This window comes from Gigantopelta aegis, chromosome 1 (assembly GCF_016097555.1).
Source record: "Gigantopelta aegis isolate Gae_Host chromosome 1, Gae_host_genome, whole genome shotgun sequence".
Lineage (NCBI taxonomy): Eukaryota > Metazoa > Mollusca > Gastropoda > Neomphalida > Peltospiridae > Gigantopelta > Gigantopelta aegis.
Window position 1 is genome coordinate 19,915,492 of NC_054699.1, and position 20,204 is coordinate 19,935,695.

Genomic DNA, 20,204 nt, shown 5'->3' on the forward strand with positions numbered 1-20,204 from the left:
CTTGCATACTTTCGTCTGGCATTTAATCGCGTTTGTAGAAACATGCCCTCTCGTAAATAATGTTACGTTTTAGAATGAAATGTTCATCAAATTTCGCCATAACCCTGTCATAGTTATTCTTGTGGCCTACTACTTCGAATGTGAATGATTTGAACACGTTTTCCGACTCACGACCCATAGCGTAGATTAGTGAACTCACTTGAACCTCGCCGTCTTCTTCGCTGAGTTTCTTCGCCGTGCGGTACCGTGAAAAACGCTGTTTCCACTCCGGCCAGTCGTTTGGCCTGTCGAAATTAAACTGCTCAGGTGGGTTAAACTTAGGCATCGTGTGGATGTCTTTTTTTATAGTTTAAATCCAATCTGACACCATGTAACGATAGTTCGTAATCACATAAACACGCGTACACGTATACAAGATGGTGGAAGTTTTATTGACCCGTTTGTGTACTTGTGTATGCCGTCATATATTAGCCGTATCACGTGATACGCACAGTTCACATGTAGATGTTTATAATCATGACAAACGAATGAATGAACGAACGAACGAACGAACAAACGAATAAATGAATGAATGAAAAGTGGTGTTATGTATGTTTGCAGGACTTGCCGGTAAAGTGGTGTTTCCAACCTAACATTGGCGTCCCAAAGCCGGATCTAGTTGTCTACCTTGAACTGAGCGCAGACGCCGCTTCCAAGCGGAGAGGTTACGGGGAAGAGAGATTCGAGAAGGAGAAAATCCAACAGCAGGTAGCAAAAAACTTTAACGACCTCAAGGATGATTCATGGAAGGTAGGCATGCAACAGACTGTAGGATCAAACCTCATCATTGGAACAATTGCTATATTATCTCCGTAGGAACGATATCTAGAGAGGAGGGCACTAGTCCGAAGGGACGTATCCTAAACTATCGAATTCCGTCCCCCATCGAATTCCGTCCCATTTCATTTCTGCACTCTTTCTAATCACACTGCGCAAGCATGAACTTTAATTCTACTGCATATGTATCAACTAACCAAGCTTCGATCGATGAAAATAGAAAACGAGGGTGGAAAAAGTTTTTAAAGTGTGTTTGTCCCTTGTACAGTAGCGGTAGGCCTAATTCTATTATTGCATACAGAAACCATATCCAAAGGTTATAATAGATTAAAACCTGTATAAACGAAGAGAGTAGGCTTGACAGATCGGTAATGTCTACATTAGTTTTGTCTATATTTAGTTAAAAGTCACATGACTGACACTCTTATGGGGGGATGATGTATGGAAGGCTGTTTGTGTCTAATCCACAATTGTTATTGAGAAAACACATTAGTCGATTTGTCTTCTAACTTCAGCCGCCTAAAAAGTTGTTTGCACACGAAAACCATTTTCCTATATTCATGAACATTTGCTGACTACATGAAGAGCCGTTAAGAGTGGCATGATTGTTTACAAAACATCTAAAAAAAATGAAATCTAAAACAAACTCTAAAAAACAAAAAAGCAAGGGGAACTTTCTAATCTCGAACACAGTGGTGCTGGTCGATAACCAGTGTTCATCAAAAACGTGTAGATATTTTCAAAATTCATTTACATTTGCTTCGTTGACAATCTGTTGTCTTGTTGTTCCCTCAATTGTATGATGGGTGTGGTCTTTCATACATTCTGCGTTTGTGGTCTTTCATACATTCTGCGTTTGTGACGATCACATGGGACGGATTTCGATGGTGTGAATTTTTTTACAAATATTCACTTCCTGGTAGGAATTTTACATTTGTAAACAATGATGTCGTTAAATTTGTCCGGTTGTTGAACTGAACATACGCAGTAGCGATTTCCTGTTAATAGGACGGATTTCGATAGGTCCAGGATATAATGTGTGGTTATGAAAAGTATTGACATAACATGCCCCGTGCACACTAGGAGGGCACAACCTCTAATGGGGGTTCACAATCTCTATGGTGGTGGTTTGTTTGTGTGTGTTATTAAAACTATATAGTTCGGCAAAACACCCGTACATTTTTGGCCTAGAGTAGGGGAGGTACATCAACACCCCCCCCCCCCCCACCCCCACCCCCGGTTCCTACGGGCCTGGGCCCCGTTCCACAAAGTGATCTTAGCCCTAAGATCATCTTAAGTGCATTGTTACCTTATGCACTAAGGTGATCTTAGTGCTAAAATTGCTTCGTGGAATGGGGTCCTGATAATCACTAGCGAACTCAGGATTTTATATTGGGGGGTGGGGGGGGGGGGGTGGGGGGGGGGAGGGGGGACCACACTATGTATGTATGATTTTATAAAATTTAATAGTTCTTTAAAAAATGCTGATATTATATGATTTTGCTTTTAATTTAGATAAATCTTATTTTTCTTTTGCATACATATATATTCTAATTATCGTTCTTAGAATTAACATTATCGTAATTGGCTTTCAGTAATTTAACACTATAGCGGAATGACATAATAGATTTATACTGGGCGGGATTTAACTAAGTCGGTTTGGGTTTTTCTCGTTCCAACCAGTGCACCACAACTGGTCAAAGGCCGTGGTATGTGCTTTTCTGTCTGTGGGAAAGTGCATATACAATAGCCCTTGCTGCATTAGGAAAAATGTAGCGGATTTCCTCTGCTGACTACGTGTCAGAATTACCAAATGTTTGACATCCAATAGCTGGTCGGTTTGGGAACAATCCCCGTCGGTGGGCCCATTGGGCTATATTTCGCTCTAGCCAGTGCACCACGACTGGTATATCAAAGGCCGTGGAGTGTGCTATCCTGTTTATGGGATGGTGCATATAAAAGATCCCTTGCTGCTAATCGAATGAAGTGGCGACAGCGGGTTTCCTTTCTCAATATCTGTGTGGTTGTTAACCATATGTTCGACGCCATATAACCGTAAATAAAATGTGTTGAGTGCGTCGTTAAATAAAACATTTCCTTCCTTCCAATAGCTGATAGCTGCAATTGGCCCTTCTTGTATGAGGCACTCGTATCATGTGGCATAGCCGTTATCTTTTGTATAAGTGTCGTTAATTTATCTTTTTGTGTTTATGCGTTATTCCAGATCATAGATGGAGACAGAAGCGTAGAAGATATTCACACTCAAATATACAACATTGCGAAAAAAGTGATCGAAGAATCGAAATTTAAAGAACTTGGAACGCTGGAATGAAAATTAAAATAAAATATTGGGGCCACCAATGACTTGAGGCGGAATGCCAAGGAAACTGTGGGGGATGTTTGGAGGGGGATTGTAACAAAAATTAATATATAATAAAATTATAGCTGTTGCAAAATTTGGGGGGGGGGGGGGCAGGGGCCTCTGTTTCTATGTCCGTTCGGACTACATCTGCCTGTGAAACTACAACTGACAAACGTATGGCAAGTGCTAAAACATATGATTGACTATTCAAAGGATACAATAGTAATTATGAAATTGTATTAATTAATTAATTTATTTAGTTATTTAAATATACTAAGTATTTATTATTTTACTTATATCAGTATTTATTTATTTATATTATTATTATATTACATTGAATTAAACAATTCTAAACGAACTGTACATTAACATCAATAAACTATATTATAATATTACATTATATTATATGTTTGTTTATTGTTAATGTTTTGGCTTTTGGGTTTTGTGTACATAAAAGAATAATTTATTAGGCTACCCCTTAACGTGTGGTCTTACATTCAGCTAATTTTATTCTTCATTCTTTCATTTTAACCCTGACTTTCGTGGTCGAGTCCAATTAAGGTTCAAGCACGCTGTACCCGGCACACACCTCGGCTATCTGGGCTGTTTGTCCAGAACGGCGATTTAATGGTTATTAGTAAGTTTGTTTTTGTTTTTCTTTAACGACACCACTAGAGCACATTGATTTTTTAATCATCGACTATTGGACGTCAAACATTTGGTAATTTTGACATGGTCAAAGAGAAAAAAAGCTACATTTTTCCATTAGTAGTAAGGGATCTTTTATATGCACCATCCCACAGACAGGATAGTACATACCACGGCATATGATATACCAGTCGCGGTGCACTGGCTGGAACGAGAAATAGCCCAATGGGCCCACCGACGGGAATCAATGCCAAACCGACCGTGCATCAAACGAGCGCTTTTACCACTGGCCTACATCCCGCCCCAAGTTAGTAATTAGTAAGAGTCGGGGCCGTTTATCAAGTGCGAAATTGTTGACGCTGTGAGGGCTCATGGAAACGTTGCTTTTAATAATCGTATCTAGAATTCAAATTTTGATGTGTCCGTCTTCAGCGTCCCGCGCCAAAATCTATACACGTGGAAAACGACCCAAGTCGGTGTATTAGTGTTAGGCCTACACCGTCCGAAGAGCGCTCGCCCGAGGTTCTTGAGTGGAAGGATCAAACTCCCTTGGTGGACTTAATATCTGATTGGTTTTTCCCCCGTCCCACCCAGTGCCGAATGACTGGTATACCAAAGGTTGTGGTACGTCCTGTCCTGCATGTGGGAAAATGCATATTAAAAATCCCCTGCTGCTAATAGAAAAATGTTAAATTCACCATCGATCTGTTAAACTAAATACACCCTGGACTGGTACTGGGGTGCGAGCACAACATATACTTATCTGACTTAGGGTCAGGGCCGTATCAAGCCTAAAATAGGTGAGGTGGCATTTCAAAAAGAAACAAAGCACAGGAAAAGAGTACTCCTGTAAAACGCTGTCCTGCTGAAAATGATATTTCACGATATATTGTTCGGTGATTTCCGACAGGATGTCAAATAAGGTACACGTATCCGCAGAGGGGGCGGGACGTAACCCAGTGATGCGCGATCAGTCTAGGATCGATCCCCGTCGGTGGGCCCATTCGGCTATTTCTCGTTCCAGCCAGTGCACCACGAGTGGTATGTCAAAGGCTGTGGTATGTGTTATCCTATCTGTGGGATGGTGCATATAAAAGATCCCTTGCTACTAATGAAAAAAATTATCGGGTTTCCTCTCTAAGACTATATGTAAAAATTACCAAATGTTTGACATCCAATAGCCGATGATTAATAAATCAATGGATCTTGTGGTGTTGTTAAAAAAAGTATCCGAAGAGATAAGTTAAATTTATATTTGCTTAGTCAACTAACACACTTACTAAAACATATCTAAATCATCACAGGATATATTGATGCTGAAAACAATAGTTTAATTATGTTTGATAATCAACCGGAAAGTAAAACAAATGATAACTAAACACAATGGATTAAGCCTCCACCCACCCCACGACCCACCCACCCAACTTTGAAGCTGAGGTGGGTAGAATATGCGATTTAATAACTTCCCCATCCCACCCCACCTACTAACAGCTATGTACAAATGTCTTTTTTCCTAGCTCAAGCACCCTCTAGCCCTCCCCTTTAATTAGTTGTTATAAGGGAGAGCTAGAGGGGAATCTGTGTAATATTAGATGCGCGAAATACGAAAACCAAATAGTCGCCAGCTACTACCCTACAACAAATAATCAAAGGGGAAGGCTAGAGGCGACTCGAGCTATATTATTTCCCAGTGTAAGTGCACATAACTAACCCGAGTCGTCGAACTATAAGATTACAGAATTAAAACCTGTCTACGTCATTCGGGAGTGAGTCTATTGTTTCACTATTATACACGTGTGTGAAGTGGGCTGTGATTTCTCCTATCTTGTTTGGAAAGCTGTTTAGTATATGTCGTCTTGTCCGTCGACTATCTAATCTTACATGACTAATTAATAATGTACACAGCATATAACACGTATATGAACCCAGGACCGTATGTAGCCTGACATATATACATGTGTATATATATTTTTAATTTCTTATTTGTTTGGAGGTGGGGTTTTTTTTGTTGATGTTATTGTTGTTGTTTTTTTTGGGGTTTTTTTTTTGGGGGGGGGGGGGTTGGGATGTGGGTGGGGGGTAAAATTCTGCCCATATATAGTTTACATTCGTTTTAAAAATACCTCAACACCACACGAACACACACACACACACACACACACACACAGAGAGAGAGAGAGAGAGAGAGAGAGAGAGAGAGAGAGAGAGAGAGAGAGAGAGAGAGAGAGAGAGAGATACACACCAATACATTTCACACAGATAAACAGTTCACCCACGTGCACATACATAATCTCATTTCATTCATTTCAACTTATTTTCGTGCTTCTATCATAATACAGTTCAAATACGTCACCTATTTTGGCTATTTGTCCAGGACAGAGAGTTAGTGGTTAGTTGTTAGTTGTTAGTGATAGAGTAGTCGGTGTAGTGGCCTTACGTCTACCCACTGAGTCGTTACACATGCTCTGGGTGGGAGCCGGTACCGGGATACGAACCCAGTACCTACCAGGCTTAAGTCCGATGGCTTAATCACGACACCACAAATAATCTCTCTCGGTTTCTCTCCTTCTGTGTGTGTGTGCGTATGTGTGTGTGTGTGTCTGTCTGTGTGTGTGTGTGTGAGTGTGTGAGTACGTGTGTGTGTGTGTGTGTGAGTATGTCTGTCTCTGTGTGTGTGTGTGTGTCTGTCTGTGTGTGTGTGCGTATGTGTGTGTGTGTCTGTGTGAGTGTGTGAGTATGTTTGTATGTTTGCGTTGGTGCTTGTGTGTACATGCCCGTATGTATATTAAGTAATTAAGTACTACTGAAAACAGACGATATAGTTTGATTGTTGCAAAGGATATTTATACATTATAACAGTTTTCATTTCATCTATAAACACAAATCATCACCACTCTAGCTTTTTTAAATTTGGCACAATACGGTCGAACCTGTTTTTAAAAGTCACCCGAGAAGAACTAAAATTAAACCTTGACATATCAATATGCACAAGAGTCAACCCTGAACTGCCCGCTATTGCCAGGTGGTCGTTATTTACGATGTCCTTTAGAACACGTTATTATTATATTTTTAATTGTTTGTCATTAATAGACACGAGTTTGTTTTATAAGATGTTCTTTGTCGACATGTGGTTGTTATACACTATCCTTTTAGACGAGTGGTCATAAATGACGCCTTTTATGTACAGACAAGTAATTGTTATGTACGATTGCCTTTAGAATAGGTTCCACTATTTGATAATGTGTTTGATTCGGCTCATCAGTTTGTTACAAATATATTTATCATTTTCATTTATAATTAAACTCAAAATAAACGAATTGGAGTTAGAATTGGAATATAATGTGTTCTCGTGAAACTGCAGTAATCTCTCCTTTATTTCACACGATTTGCAATTTGTCATTGACGACCGACTCGTAACTAGGTAGCTGTTGCTGAGGCAGCTGTTGCCCAGGCAACTGTTCGTTGATGACGAGTGTAGCCTTGTCGCTGTAGTTTATCGGCTGCGCCTTATCTTTTCCCGGTTTGGCGTCGTCACTCTTCCCGCAGGCTATACAACAGCAACAGCACGACACCGCGATGAGAATGAGCATCGCGGGCAGGACGCCGAATATCCCCACCCAGAACATCACCCGCAGATGGCAGTGAGTCGAGAAGAAGGCGTCGGTGGCAAACCTGTCGTCGTTCATCTCTACCACGACGTCCTCCTTGGAAGCGTACGTCAGATTGAGCAGGCAGTAACGAGTGTCTGGGCAGAACTCCTTGATGCGGTCCAGTTTGTAAGTGGTACGCTCCACCAGAACGTCCACGTTCAGACTGACCGGTTTGTGGAGGTCACGCTTGTATTTCCGGGCGACGGCCACGTAGTAGCTGCCGGTGTGGTGGACTTTGTATTTCATGGTTCTGCTGCCGACGCCGCCGCTGCCAACGCTGCACGTGTCTCTGTCGGTGAGGGTCAGAGTCATGATCGGACAGTCTCTGCATTCTTGGTCCTCCTGCCAAGTCTTCCACGATTCTCTCCCTTTGAACAGCATGACGTTCATCTCCACATCCATATCCGGGAGCTCACTTGTAATCCGGCAAGCATTCACGAAAATCTCCGAATGCTTCAGGAGGTAAAAGCCGTCGTAGTTGTAGCTGTTGTCTGCGTTGAAGGTGCCGTGCGCCAGCTGCTTCCTTACCTCCTTCTTGTGGTGTTTGTCCACCTTGGCCTTGGAGTGGAGTAGATAGACGTTCGCTTTCGTCCACGGCTCAACGCGATACTTCTTGCACAAGATGGTGGAAAAGTCGTCTGCTTCCGTTTCCTTGATGGAGATCTGGTCTCCTTTGTGAAAGTTGTAGAAATCCGAAGAGCTTGTGTAGCTTCTCAGATTGAATGCAGCGACCCCGAAGGCCACGAGGATGATGATGACGACGTTAGCCAGACACCCGCATAGATACCGGCCTGGTCTCCGCCCATCTTCGGTTTTCACGGTCGGGTTTCGCTTACACTTTCCAAAGCTGCACTTTGTCATTCTGAAATATGCAAAACAAATATTATAACATTAAAAGTGGCAGAACCCGGTTTTTAAACATAACAGCATCTTTTTTCCCACAATTAGAGCCATTTTTAATAATTAATATCAGACATTACTTAGATTTTATAAGTTATAATATCCATTTCAGTACATCCGAAGTGTTTCTAATGATCCTGGTGTTTGTAATACCACGAAATGCATTTTTTTCATATTTTTAAAAACGTGCGTACTTCTGATAAGTAACGGTTATGGAGAAGAGCTCGAGTCTATTGTTTAAGGGTAGTTCCATGCTTAAACACCACAGAATGGTTTTACTCTGTTTTAACTTTATCCAAATGAATTACTGGTTTGCAGATTACCCAAACTTAATGTCAATTTTAACGGGTTGAAACTAGGCTCTGCAACTTTAAAGGCTCTTTCAAAATTGATCCAGATCAAATCCAATACATGACAAAAGTAACATATATATGTCGATAACTGCACAATATTATAAACAGGTTTAATGGCCAAAATCCTAACAGAGAATCAAGCATTGTAATTTCCCCAACACCCGACTTACGACGGGTGCGCGTCGATTAGCATAATGCTAGACTCCGACTACCAACTACCAGCACAAAGTTGGCCAACATTCAGCTGTCACGACTTCTACGACTGGCCAGTTGCTAGTCTGAGCGCTCTTAGAACTCAATTATTGTCGTATACAACCCCTACGACCAATTAGTTAAGTCGGGAGTTGGTGAAATTACAACGCAAACCGTCGAGTTGATCAACTTCGTCTTGACAGTTGACAGTTTGAGACTAGCATAAAAAGTAGTCTAGAAAGATGTTAGCGACAAAAAAAAAAGGAGTAAAGTTTGTTTTATTTAACGACGCCACTAGAGCCCATTGATTTTTTATCTTATCATCGGCTATTGGACGTCAAACATATGGTCGTTCTGACACTGTTTTTTTCTTTTAGAGGAAATCCGCTGTCGCCACATAGGCTACTCTTTTACGATAGTCAGCAAAGGATCTTTTATTTGCACTTCCCACAGGCAGGATAGCACAAACCATGGCCTTTGTTGAACCAGTTATGGATCACTGGTCGGTGCAAGTGGTTTACACCTACCCATTGAGCCTTGCAGATCACTCACTCAAGGTTTGGTGTCGGTATCTGGATTAAAAATCCCATGCCTCGACTGGGATCCGAACCCATTACCTACCAGCCTGTAGTCCGATGGCTTAACCACTACGCCACCGAGGCCGGTATGTTAGCGACAAACGACTGGCTGATCTTTCGACTGAACACAGCGCTAGAGATTGCGTTTATTTGCGCTTGATTTAGATAAGCGAGCGCAGTGAACCCGAATACCTCGGTGTACTAGCGACGGCAACATTAAAGTGATAGACCCTAGTTTTTAAACAATAGGGCGTATTTTTCACTTTTATACCTATTTTTGATAATTGAAATTTAACATATCCTGGATTTTATTGATTAGATTATATATATATATATATATATATATATATATATATATATATATATATATATATATATACATATACATATACATATACATATACATATATATATCAGTATCTATATATATCTGTATGTATATGTATATATGTATATGTATGTATATATATGTATGTATATATATATATATATATATGTATATGTATATGTATATGTATATATATATATATATATATATATATATATATATATATATATATATATGTGATAAATTATTACAAATTAAATATAATCTTTGAATAATTAACTGAAGAATATAAATGTTTAATGAGTTGTCACAAGGTGTAAACATTGGTTTCCTAGAACATCTTTGGCCAAAAAAAAAAAAAAAAAAATTTTATCTATTAAAATAGCAGACAGACAGTCACACACACACACACACACACACACACACACACACACATAGGTGACGCGCACGCGCACTCGCACATCTACAGATGATAGATCTCTAGACATATTACATACCACGGCCTTTGTTACACCAGTTGTGGAGCACTGGCTGGAACGAGAAATAGCCCAATGGGGCCACCGACGGGGATCGATCCTAAACCGACCGCGCATCAAGCGAGCGCTTTACCACTGGGCTAGGTCCCGCCAATTAAAGGAAGATAATATTGTGTAATATACCAGTAAAAGTCAATATATTTAGTGTTAGTGTCTTTTTTTTCTGTGGGTACTGTTGACATATTATATAGAGAATATTTAGTTAATGACGTCGGATATCTGTTTTATCCTGTGAAGGTAAGAATGGGAAATCCTGCAGACCATAAAAATTAAGGCGAAAAACTATTATTTCTGTTATATCAGCCACATTGTACCATGACCTTGAGGTCAAATGAGCGAGTTTGTAATATAGGCTATGCGTGTGACGTCAAACGGCATATCCTGCTAGTAGCAGGATATCCTGCTAGTTGCAGGATATGACTTTGCTTTTATCCGTCATCATATTCTGTGAACAGAAAAGGTGGGTGCAGGATAATATATATACATATGGATATTAGTGATTAAAATAATTTCCTTGTGCCTTCAACATTTAAGTTTGAATGCCTGCCTGCCTTCCTGCCTACAAACCAACCAACCAACCCACCTACCTACATATCTGCCTACAAAATGTTTGTGTTGTTTAATGACACCACTAGAGCACATTGATTTATTAATAATCGCTTATTGGATGTCCGACATTTGGTAATTCTGACACATAGTCTTCAGAGGAAACCCGCTACATTTTAAATTTTTATATGCACTTTCCCACTGACAGGACACCTCATAACACGGTTTTTGATATACCGATCGCGGGGGAACAGGAAGGAAGGAAGGAAATGTTTTATTTAACGACGTACTCAACACATTTTATTTACGGTTATATGGCGTCGGACATATGGTTAAGGACCACACAGATATTGAAGGAGGAAACCCGCTGTCGCCACTTCATGGGCTACTCTTTTCAATAAGCAGCAAGGGATCTTTTATATGCACCATCCCATAGACAGGATAGCATACACCACGGCCTTTGATGTACCAGTCGTGGTGCACTGGCTTGAGCGAAAAATAGCCCACTGGGCCCAATGGTACCACTGACGAGGATCGATCTCAAACCGATCGCGCACCAAGCGAGCACTTTACCACTGGGCTACGTCTCGCCCCCGGGAGAATGGGGACGGGACAAGATCTAATGAGAGAATGGGTCCATTTAGCCCGTGTTCTCTGACGGTAAGAGAGGTAGACGGGCATTTGAACCAAACGTCAGTCTAGATCAGGATAACTGCACAGCTAACATAAGGTGATCTTAGCGCTAAGATCACTTTGTGGAACGGGGCCCTGGGCTAGAATCACCTGAAGAGTTTCGATCCTACAATCAAAGTACCACGAGCGAGCGCTCTACCAACTGAGCTAGGTTCCGCCTTATCAGCGTACAAGGAGGAAAACACTAAGACAGAATGACCGGCCCAGTGAAATACAGACATGGGCGTAAATAATACAAGTTTATATGTATCTTATGATAAAATCCTACACCTGCTTACCTGTAGCGCGTAATATCTTTTCTATCCGTCAAGTCACTGTGTTGTGGCTTTATCGGGCTTCAGTCACATGATAGCAGTCATATAGTTATTTATAGATTTTTGACGCATGTCTAATGCAAATCACGAGAGTTTCGATTGAGCCACAAGGACTGCTTCACTAGTGTGACGTCATATATGATAATTTAAGGCGATATCGAGGTCCGCGTGTAAATATTATCATTATAACACAGCGTTTCATACGTGGCCGTTAGATACCACGAATGAATGAATGAATGTTTAACGACACCCCAGCACGAAAATACACCGGCTATTGGGTGTCAAACTATGGTAAATGCAAACAAATAAAGTGGTTAGATACCACATGCGTATTTATTTTACAACAGGCTGTTTCAGAACGAATCTGATGAATAAATGCGAGTTGTAGATCTAAACGTTTTTAAACAATTGATGTATAATTAATACTAACATTGTGTATTGGTGTGTAATACAAAATACTAATATTGTGTATTGGTGTATAAACAAAGACATAGTAATACTGCATTGATAAATAATTTATGAAAAAAGAAAAAAAAAAAAGATAGTGAAACGTAAATTAAAATAATGTCAAGCCCATAAGAACCGTGCCTCTCTGTCGCCTCCCCCCTCCCCCCACACACACACTTCAGGATGAAAATGTAGGCCTATTTTTCTGTTTCGTTTTGTTTTTGGGTGGGTTTAAAAAAAAAAAAAAAAACAACATACATATATATATATATATATATATATATATATATATATATATATATATATATATATATATATATATACTCTATAAAAAAGAGTGTGTCCCCTCACTAGAGACTGCCCCCCCCCCCCCCCCCTCCCCCACACACACACCTTCAGATATCGTTCCTACAGGCCTGAATGATAGAGCGTTGTTCATGCATATTCTTTTATGTCTCCTTAAAAAAAAAGTGACTGACAATATAACATACAAATAATTCTACCACATGTCACCCATGTGGCCTGCCGGTGCCACATGTCTCAGCCATCCCAAGGGTCTCACCTAACGCTTGTTATTTTAAGGTCTTCTGATCAATTATTCCTACCGTAAAATAAAATGATTTATTTTAATTTTTCTATTCACACAGTTGGGGATTTATTGGTGGTAACCATATATTATCGTTTATTAAGAATTTCGACTCAGGAAGGATTGAAAGAAGGAGGAAATGGTTTATGTAACGACAAATTCAACTCATTTTTATTTACGGGTATATTGTGTAGGTCGAATGATAGAGAGAGAGAGAGAGAGAGAGAGAGAGGGGGGGGGGTATATAGATAGAGAGAAAGAGAAGGGGAGGGAGGAAGGGAGACAGACAGACAAAGAGACAGACAGATATATATATATATATATATATATATATATATATATATAGAGAGAGAGAGAGAGAGAGAGAGAGAGAGAGAGAGAGAGAGAGAGAGAGAGAGAGAGAGAGAGAGAGAGAGAGATAGAGAGGATATATAGATAGAGAGAAAGAGAAGGGGAGGAGAAGGGAGACAGACAGACAAAGAGACAGACATACATATATATATATATATATATATATAGAGAGAGAGAGAGAGAGAGAGAGAGAGAGAGAGAGAGAGAGAGAGAGAGAGAGAGAGAGAGAGAGAGAGAGAGAGAGAGAGAGAGAGAGAGAGAGAGAGAGAGAGAGAGACAGAGAGGGGGGGGGGTATATAGAATATATAGATAGAGAGAAAGAGAAGGGGAGGGAGGAAGGGAGACAGACAGACAAAGAGACAGACAGACATATATATATATATATATATATATATATATATATATATATATATATATATATAGAGAGAGAGAGAGAGAGAGAGAGAGAGAGAGAGAGAGAGAGAGAGAGAGAGAGAGAGAGAGAGAGAGAGAGAGAGAGATTCGGACTGAGAAAAAGAAATATAGATATGGATAGAGGAAGAGAGAGGGAGAAACAGAAACAGATCGTTGGGAACAGATGAAAGGAAAGGAATGTGTGTTTAACAATACCCTACTTACGCTTAGTAGATTTGAAACCATGGCTATTTAACATATGACAATTTCAACAATTGGTTGATGTAATAGACAGAGAGGAATCCTGCTGCCGATAAAACAGCAAGGGATCTATTATATGCATTTCCCACAGACAGTGCAGTACATACCATGGCCTTTGATAGGGTGTAACACATCGTACCTCAGGCGACCGCTCTACCACTGAGCTACATCCCGTCCCACAGAGACAGAGTCACAACAAGAACAAGACAGAAAACTCCAGAATAAATAAATATTAAAATGTGGCTGGTGTCCCCACCGTTAGAGACTGTGGCTTCCTCACTATTTACGGGTATATCGTGTAGGTCGAATGAGAGAGAGAGAGAGAGAGAGAGAGAGAGAGAGAGAGAGAGAGAGAGAGAGAGAGAGAGAGAGAGAGAGAGAGAGAGAGAGAGAGAGAGTTTAAGGTGATGTATTTTTTTTTTAAATTAACTTGTCTTCTTTAGATAAGTGACTGCTTGTTACAAGTCAGGTATTTACTATATATTTCATAATTATAATAATTAGATCTCCTTTTTAAAATACCATTTGAATATATATGTAGAAATACACAAAAGACGTCCAGGTAAAATTGTTATGAAAACTAATAATCGATGAACGTTTCGGAGACGCCGTCACACGTGTCACATTATTGACTGGGGCCACTGGCGTCGTCGACAACGTGGATATATCGATGACAGAGCAATGACACGCAGTTTGAAGTGTACGTGTTTGTAAAACGACAGTTTTCAATGACACGCAGTTTTGAATTTTAACGAGCTTGTGAAATCAAAGTTTTTAATGACACGCAGTTTTAAAGTGTAACGAGCTTGTGGATTTACAGTTTTCAATGACACGCATATTTAAGGTGTACGAGCTTCTGAAATTACAGTTTTTAAAGTAAACTGTGTCTCTAAAATTATTTAATTTTCTAATGGGAGAATATACAAAAAATTTAAGAAACCGTGGCAGTATGACTGACGAAGATTTCTTGGTTGTTCTTGACAAGCGATTTTCGTTAAGGATTGAATGAAGCTGTGGAGAATACATTTGACTTTTCTGTGATTCTTATGGAAAGCTAAGTTTGATCGTTGCTGTAGATATTAAGAGTGGAGTATTCGGTTGTGTGTAAATATGAAAAAGCAATTTGTGATCGTGCTGGTGCTATTGGTGTCTGGAATAATAGCTAAACCCACAGGTAAAAATAAGTAAAGTTTGTTTTGTTTAACGACACCACTAGAGCACATTGATTTATTAATCATCGGCTATTGGATGTCAAAGATAGGTCATTTTTACAGTCAAAGAAAGGAAGCCCGTTACATTGTTCCATTAGTAGCAAGGGATCTTTTATATGCACCATCCCACAGACAGGATAACACATACCACGGCATTTGATATACTAGTCGTGGTGCACTGGCTGTGACGAGAAATAACCCAATGAGCCCACCGACGGGGATTGATCCCAGACCGACCGCGCATCAAGCGAGCGCTTTACCACTGGGCTACGTCCCGCCCCAAACCCACAGGTAAATTACTATATAAAATAATAATACATGTAATAGTTAAGACCACAGGTAAACTATTAGGCCTAATAAAATATTGTATAGATGGAGAGAAAGGGGAATCTTTGTTCATGCCAGAGAATGTAGGGGGTACAATTAAAAAATAAACATTCTAATTTTTTTTTTAAAGAAAAAAAGAAAAGGATTCTCAGAAGAAAATGAAAAAGCTATCAACGACACATTGTTCTTCAGCTACTCAAAACAGGCTCTTCTAATTTAAAAAGGCACGTTTTCCTATTTCTTGGGGGAGGGGATTAGTTGTTACCTCCCTTCACTAGGGGCGGGACGTAACTCAGTGGTAAAACGCTCGCTTCATGCGCGGTCGGTCTGGGATCGATCCCCGTCGGTGGGCCCATTGGGTTATTTCTCGCTCAAGCCAGTGCATCACGACTGGTACATCAAAGGCCGTGGTATATGTTATCCTGTCTGTGGGGTGGTGCATATAAAAGATCCCTTGCTGCTAATCGAAAAGAGTAGCCCATGAAGTGGCGACAGCGGGTTTCCTGTATCAATATCTGTGTGGTCCTTAACCATATGTCTGACGCCATATAACCGTAAATAAAATGTGTTGAGTGCTTCGTTAAATAAAATATTTCCTTCCTTCCTCTCTCCGTCTCGACTATAGCCACCCATTCCGACATTCGTTCATCCATCGATCTATCCATCCATCTGCCCAATCACTCATCTATCCATCTATATATCTGTCTATCTGTGTGTGTGTGTGTGTGTGTGTGTGTGTGTGTGTGTGTGTGTGTGTGTGTATGTATATGTATATATCTTTCGTCTCTTTTGTTAGGCGACAAAGAGAAAGAAGAAAAAGGAAAAGAAGATAAAGTAAAAGACGAAAAAGGAAAAGAAGTGAAACAAAAAGAAGAGAAGGGAAAAGAAGAGAAAGGCAAAGAAGGAGGAGAGGAAGAGGAGGAGGTCCCGAACCAGGAGCACGGCCCTAAGTTGCCCCACGAGGAGCTGCACGGAGTTCTGATGCACGGGGACAACGCGACCGGCGGAGACCACGCACACGAGCACGAGCAGCTGCTAAAAAAAGTACCCAACCAGAAACACGGACCGCAGGCGCCACATGACGATAAACTGAAAGCCTCGCACGTAGAGCACGGGGAGCACCACGAGCACGGCCCGAAAGACCCGATGAAGGATCTGCACGGGGTTCTCATGCACGGGGACACGGAGCACGGGATCGAGCACGAGGAACATGTAGAAGAGCACCCACACGGAGAAATCAAAGTGTTTGCTCATGAGACGGTAGGTGATGGTGTTACTGTGCAGCTCGACGAGGAACAGATGGTTCAAGCGGGAAAGATTGGAACCGTGGACGAGGAAGAATTGGTCCATGGCAAGCACGGAGTTCATAAACATTCAGAGGGTCATCAAAACCAAAAGGAGGCAGCGAAGAGCATAGGACCCTTCGCTCTGGATGAGGATATTCTGCATCAGATCATGCACGACGGAAAGATCGACAGCCACACGGACGAAGAACTCAGAACGGCGAAGAAGATTGGATACGAAGAATTACAATATTTAAATCTGGGTGATGAGCTCTTAAGTCAAATAGACTTGAAGAAATTGTTGAACAAAAACAAACAGGAATACAAAAACTTCCAGGAGCACTTGCACACCACCAAGGACAAAACAAAAAAAGTGAAAAAAGATGGAGACCACAAGCACTGGTCTCTGTGGGAACAGGTCAGTCAAATCAAACTGCAATTTGGAATTGGTTCCGATGGTGGCAGCACGGAGGACAAAGATCCGCATAAGGCTGAGTGGGATAACGTTGTACTGAGGCGATCAGGTGGTGAGGATGAGGTTGCCTTCAAGATGGAGCTTGCCGCCAACTCAGGACCTATTTACTCCCGGAAGAAGAAGGTGCTGCATGATGAACAGTGAATAAAAAAATATCTTGATTTATGTAACCTGTGCTCAGTCTTCAAGGGTGCTATTCTGTATTAAATATGTATCCATACATAAGAAAGAGTCATTACAGAATTGGACCCTTGGCTTGAGAAGATTCCTGTGACTATGTTAACAATGACTAAATGTGCGTCAAACGTAGTCTTAAAATGTTACAGTCTGAACCAAATGCTTAGATTAAAGGTTTAGGAGACACCTGTCATACACATTGAGTGGCAGCTCTAGTTTTCAACCGGGTTCTTTAAGTTTGAGTTCTGAATCCAGAAATAAGTTTTACAGTCACAGACTAAGGTTCAAATCAGTCTGAGTTTGTTACCCGTAGGTGTAAAATTACAAAGTTATTACATGGATATTTTTTGCAAACAAATGCATAAAAATACATAAGTAGTACCCAATAACAGTCACAGGTAGTTGTGTATAAATCCAGCCAACAGTTGATAGATGAAAATGTTTTCTTTTTTTAAAGAAAAAAGAAGAAGAAGAAACTTATATATATATAGTTAAAATCCATGTCAACATTTCCTCATCCAACTGAAAAAAATTTGGGAAGCCTCTACCCTTCCCCTACCCCACTCATTCAGATCTTACCAAGGATACAATGAATCTTCCAATTTTCTGATTGTGTGAAATGTTTGTTCCATTTCCATGACTACTAATAATAGGCCTCATATATATAAACTAAAAACTACATCACGACTACTAATAATAGGCCTCGTATATTGCAACTAAAATCTACATCACAACTGCTAATAATAGGCCTCCTATATAGCAACTAAAATCTACATCACGACTGCTAATAATAGGCCTCCTATATAGCAACTAAAATCTACATCACGAATACTAATAGGCCTCCTATATAGCAACTAAAATCTACATACGATTACTAATAATAGGCCTCCTATATAGCAACTAAAATCTACATCACGACTACTAATAATAGGCCTCGTATATAGGAACTAAAATCTACATCACGACTACTAATAGTAGGCCTCCTATATAGCAACTAAAATCTACATCACGACTGCTAATAATAGGCCTCCTATATAGCAAATAAAATCTACATCACGACTACTAATAATAGGCCTCGTATATAGGAACTAAAATCTACATCACGACTACTAATAGTAGGCCTCCTATATAGCAACTAAAATCTACATCACGACTGCTAATAATAGGCCTCCTATATAGCAACTAAAATCTACATCACGACTGCTAATAATAGGCCTCCTATATAGCAACTAAAATCTACATTACGACTACTAATAATAGGCCTCGTATATAGCAACTAAAATCTACATCACGACTACTAATAATAGGCCTCCTATATAGCAACTAAAATCTACATCTCGTTTGAATAATTCAAGAGATACATGTATGCTACTTCCCTAGATTTAAATTTAGTTGGGTAGTGATATTCAAAGTTCAAGTTGTAGGTATGATGGGTGTGGAAGATACGCTGGCTTCCTTTAAAAATGATAGCCATTATTAGCATTTTGATAACGGAACACATGACAATTTATTTTTTCAAAATATTTATTTGATACATTTACATAACTACAGTATTATAGTTTAGAAAGTGTACTGATGGAAAGAAATAAGGAAAAATATAAACAGTAGCAGTAAATATTGTCTACTACCAGAACCTGCATACACAGTGTTAGGAACAGAATAGAATAGATGTTTAACGACACCCCAGAACGAAAAATACGTCGGCTATTGGATGTCAAACTATGGTAAAGCCTCAGCCACACTGTCAAGGATCAGGACGCCGGGTTAGCCATGGATACGATCCAGCATCATTCGTGACAATCCGTTGTGGTCCGTACTAAATTGTACCGATCCTTAGCGACCCGTGGCGCTCCACATTGCCAACTAACACCTATCCTTAATAATCCTTGGTTTATCTATCGAAAACCGTAGTTAAACCGTGGCGCACTGTAGGGGACCGCGGACAGACCACTATCCGGGGTCATCCGTGAGGTTTTCATCCGTCGTGGATCCGGCCAGACGATCCTTAACAGTGTGACCGGGACTTGAATGCAAACAAATAAAATGATGATCAACATCAATATAAAAATTCAACAGTTGCATAGTGTCAGGAAGTTAACCACGTTACCAACATTCTGTTAAAACTTAAAAAACTTTGTTTTGTTTAACGAAACCAGTAGAGCACATTTATTAATCAATTATCAGCTGTTGGATGTCCAACATTTCTGAAGTCTCTGAGGAAATCTGTTCCATTTTTTTTCATTAGTAGCAAGGGATCTTTTATATGCACTTTAAACACACAGGACAGAGCATTTGATATACCAATCTTGGGGCACTGGTTTTGGATAGGGAAAAAAACAATGAAAGAATGGGTCCATCGAGAGGATTCGATCCTTCGATCCTTCGCTCTACCGACTGAGCTAAATCTCACTCCTTGTCTGATATTCAGTGTCACAATACATCTCTGTATTTGATAGAGGCGTGACATAGCCCAGTGGTAATGTGTTCGCTTCATGCACGGTCGGTCTAGGATTATTTCTCGTTCCAGCCAGTGGTATATCAAAGGCTGTGGTATGTGCTATCCTGTCTGTGGGATGGTGCATATAAAAGATCCCTTAAAAATAATGGAAAAATGTAGTGGGTTTCCTCTCTGACTATGGATGTCGAAATGACCATTGCTCAACATCCAATGCCGATGATTAATAAATCAGTGGGGCGGGATGTAGCCCAGTGGTACAGCATTTGCTCGATGTGCGGTCGGTGTGGGATCGATCTCCGTCAGTGGGCTCATTGGGCTA

General features: G+C 40.3%; 3 protein-coding genes across 4 annotated transcripts in view; 2 read left to right on the top strand and 1 right to left on the bottom strand.

Annotated features, from left to right (window-relative positions):
- Positions 1-3,669, top strand: part of LOC121371715 (thymidylate kinase-like) — a 198,511-nt gene extending 194,842 nt beyond the window's left edge. The window contains exons 4-5 of one of the 2 annotated variants that reach the window (XM_041497823.1): positions 601-789; positions 3,041-3,667. In XM_041497823.1, the coding sequence (XP_041353757.1) occupies positions 601-789; positions 3,041-3,148 (297 nt within the window). In that variant the 3' untranslated portion in view covers positions 3,149-3,667. Of the gene's footprint in view, positions 1-600; positions 790-3,040 lie in introns of both variants that reach the window. The other variant, XM_041497815.1, reaches the window with a different exon arrangement.
- A 2,979-nt stretch (positions 3,670-6,648) lies between these two features.
- On the bottom strand, positions 6,649-12,000 carry LOC121371730. Its single transcript, XM_041497834.1, has 2 exons — positions 11,881-12,000; positions 6,649-8,338 (listed from the first exon to the last, which is right to left on the bottom strand). The coding sequence occupies exon 2, from the start codon at positions 8,335-8,337 to the stop codon at positions 7,204-7,206; it is 1,134 nt and encodes a 377-aa protein (XP_041353768.1). The 5' UTR covers position 8,338; positions 11,881-12,000; the 3' UTR covers positions 6,649-7,203.
- Positions 12,001-14,647: 2,647 nt separating this feature from the next.
- On the top strand, positions 14,648-17,614 carry LOC121371737 (cilia- and flagella-associated protein 251-like). Its single transcript, XM_041497846.1, has 2 exons — positions 14,648-15,128; positions 16,289-17,614. Exons 1-2 carry the CDS (start codon positions 15,065-15,067, stop codon positions 17,392-17,394), a joined length of 1,170 nt encoding a protein of 389 aa, XP_041353780.1. The 5' UTR covers positions 14,648-15,064; the 3' UTR covers positions 17,395-17,614.
- Positions 17,615-20,204: the final 2,590 nt, after the last annotated feature.

Excerpts from the sequence above, each read along its gene's own strand:
- LOC121371730 (XM_041497834.1), bottom strand. The coding sequence starts at position 8,337 with ATGACAAAGTGCAGCTTTGGAAAGTGTAAGCGAAACCCGACCGTGAAA.
- LOC121371737 (XM_041497846.1), top strand. The coding sequence starts at position 15,065 with ATGAAAAAGCAATTTGTGATCGTGCTGGTGCTATTGGTGTCTGGAATA. Across the intron at positions 15,129-16,288 it reads AATAATAGCTAAACCCACAG|GCGACAAAGAGAAAGAAGAA; the intron begins GTAAAAATAAGT and ends CTCTTTTGTTAG.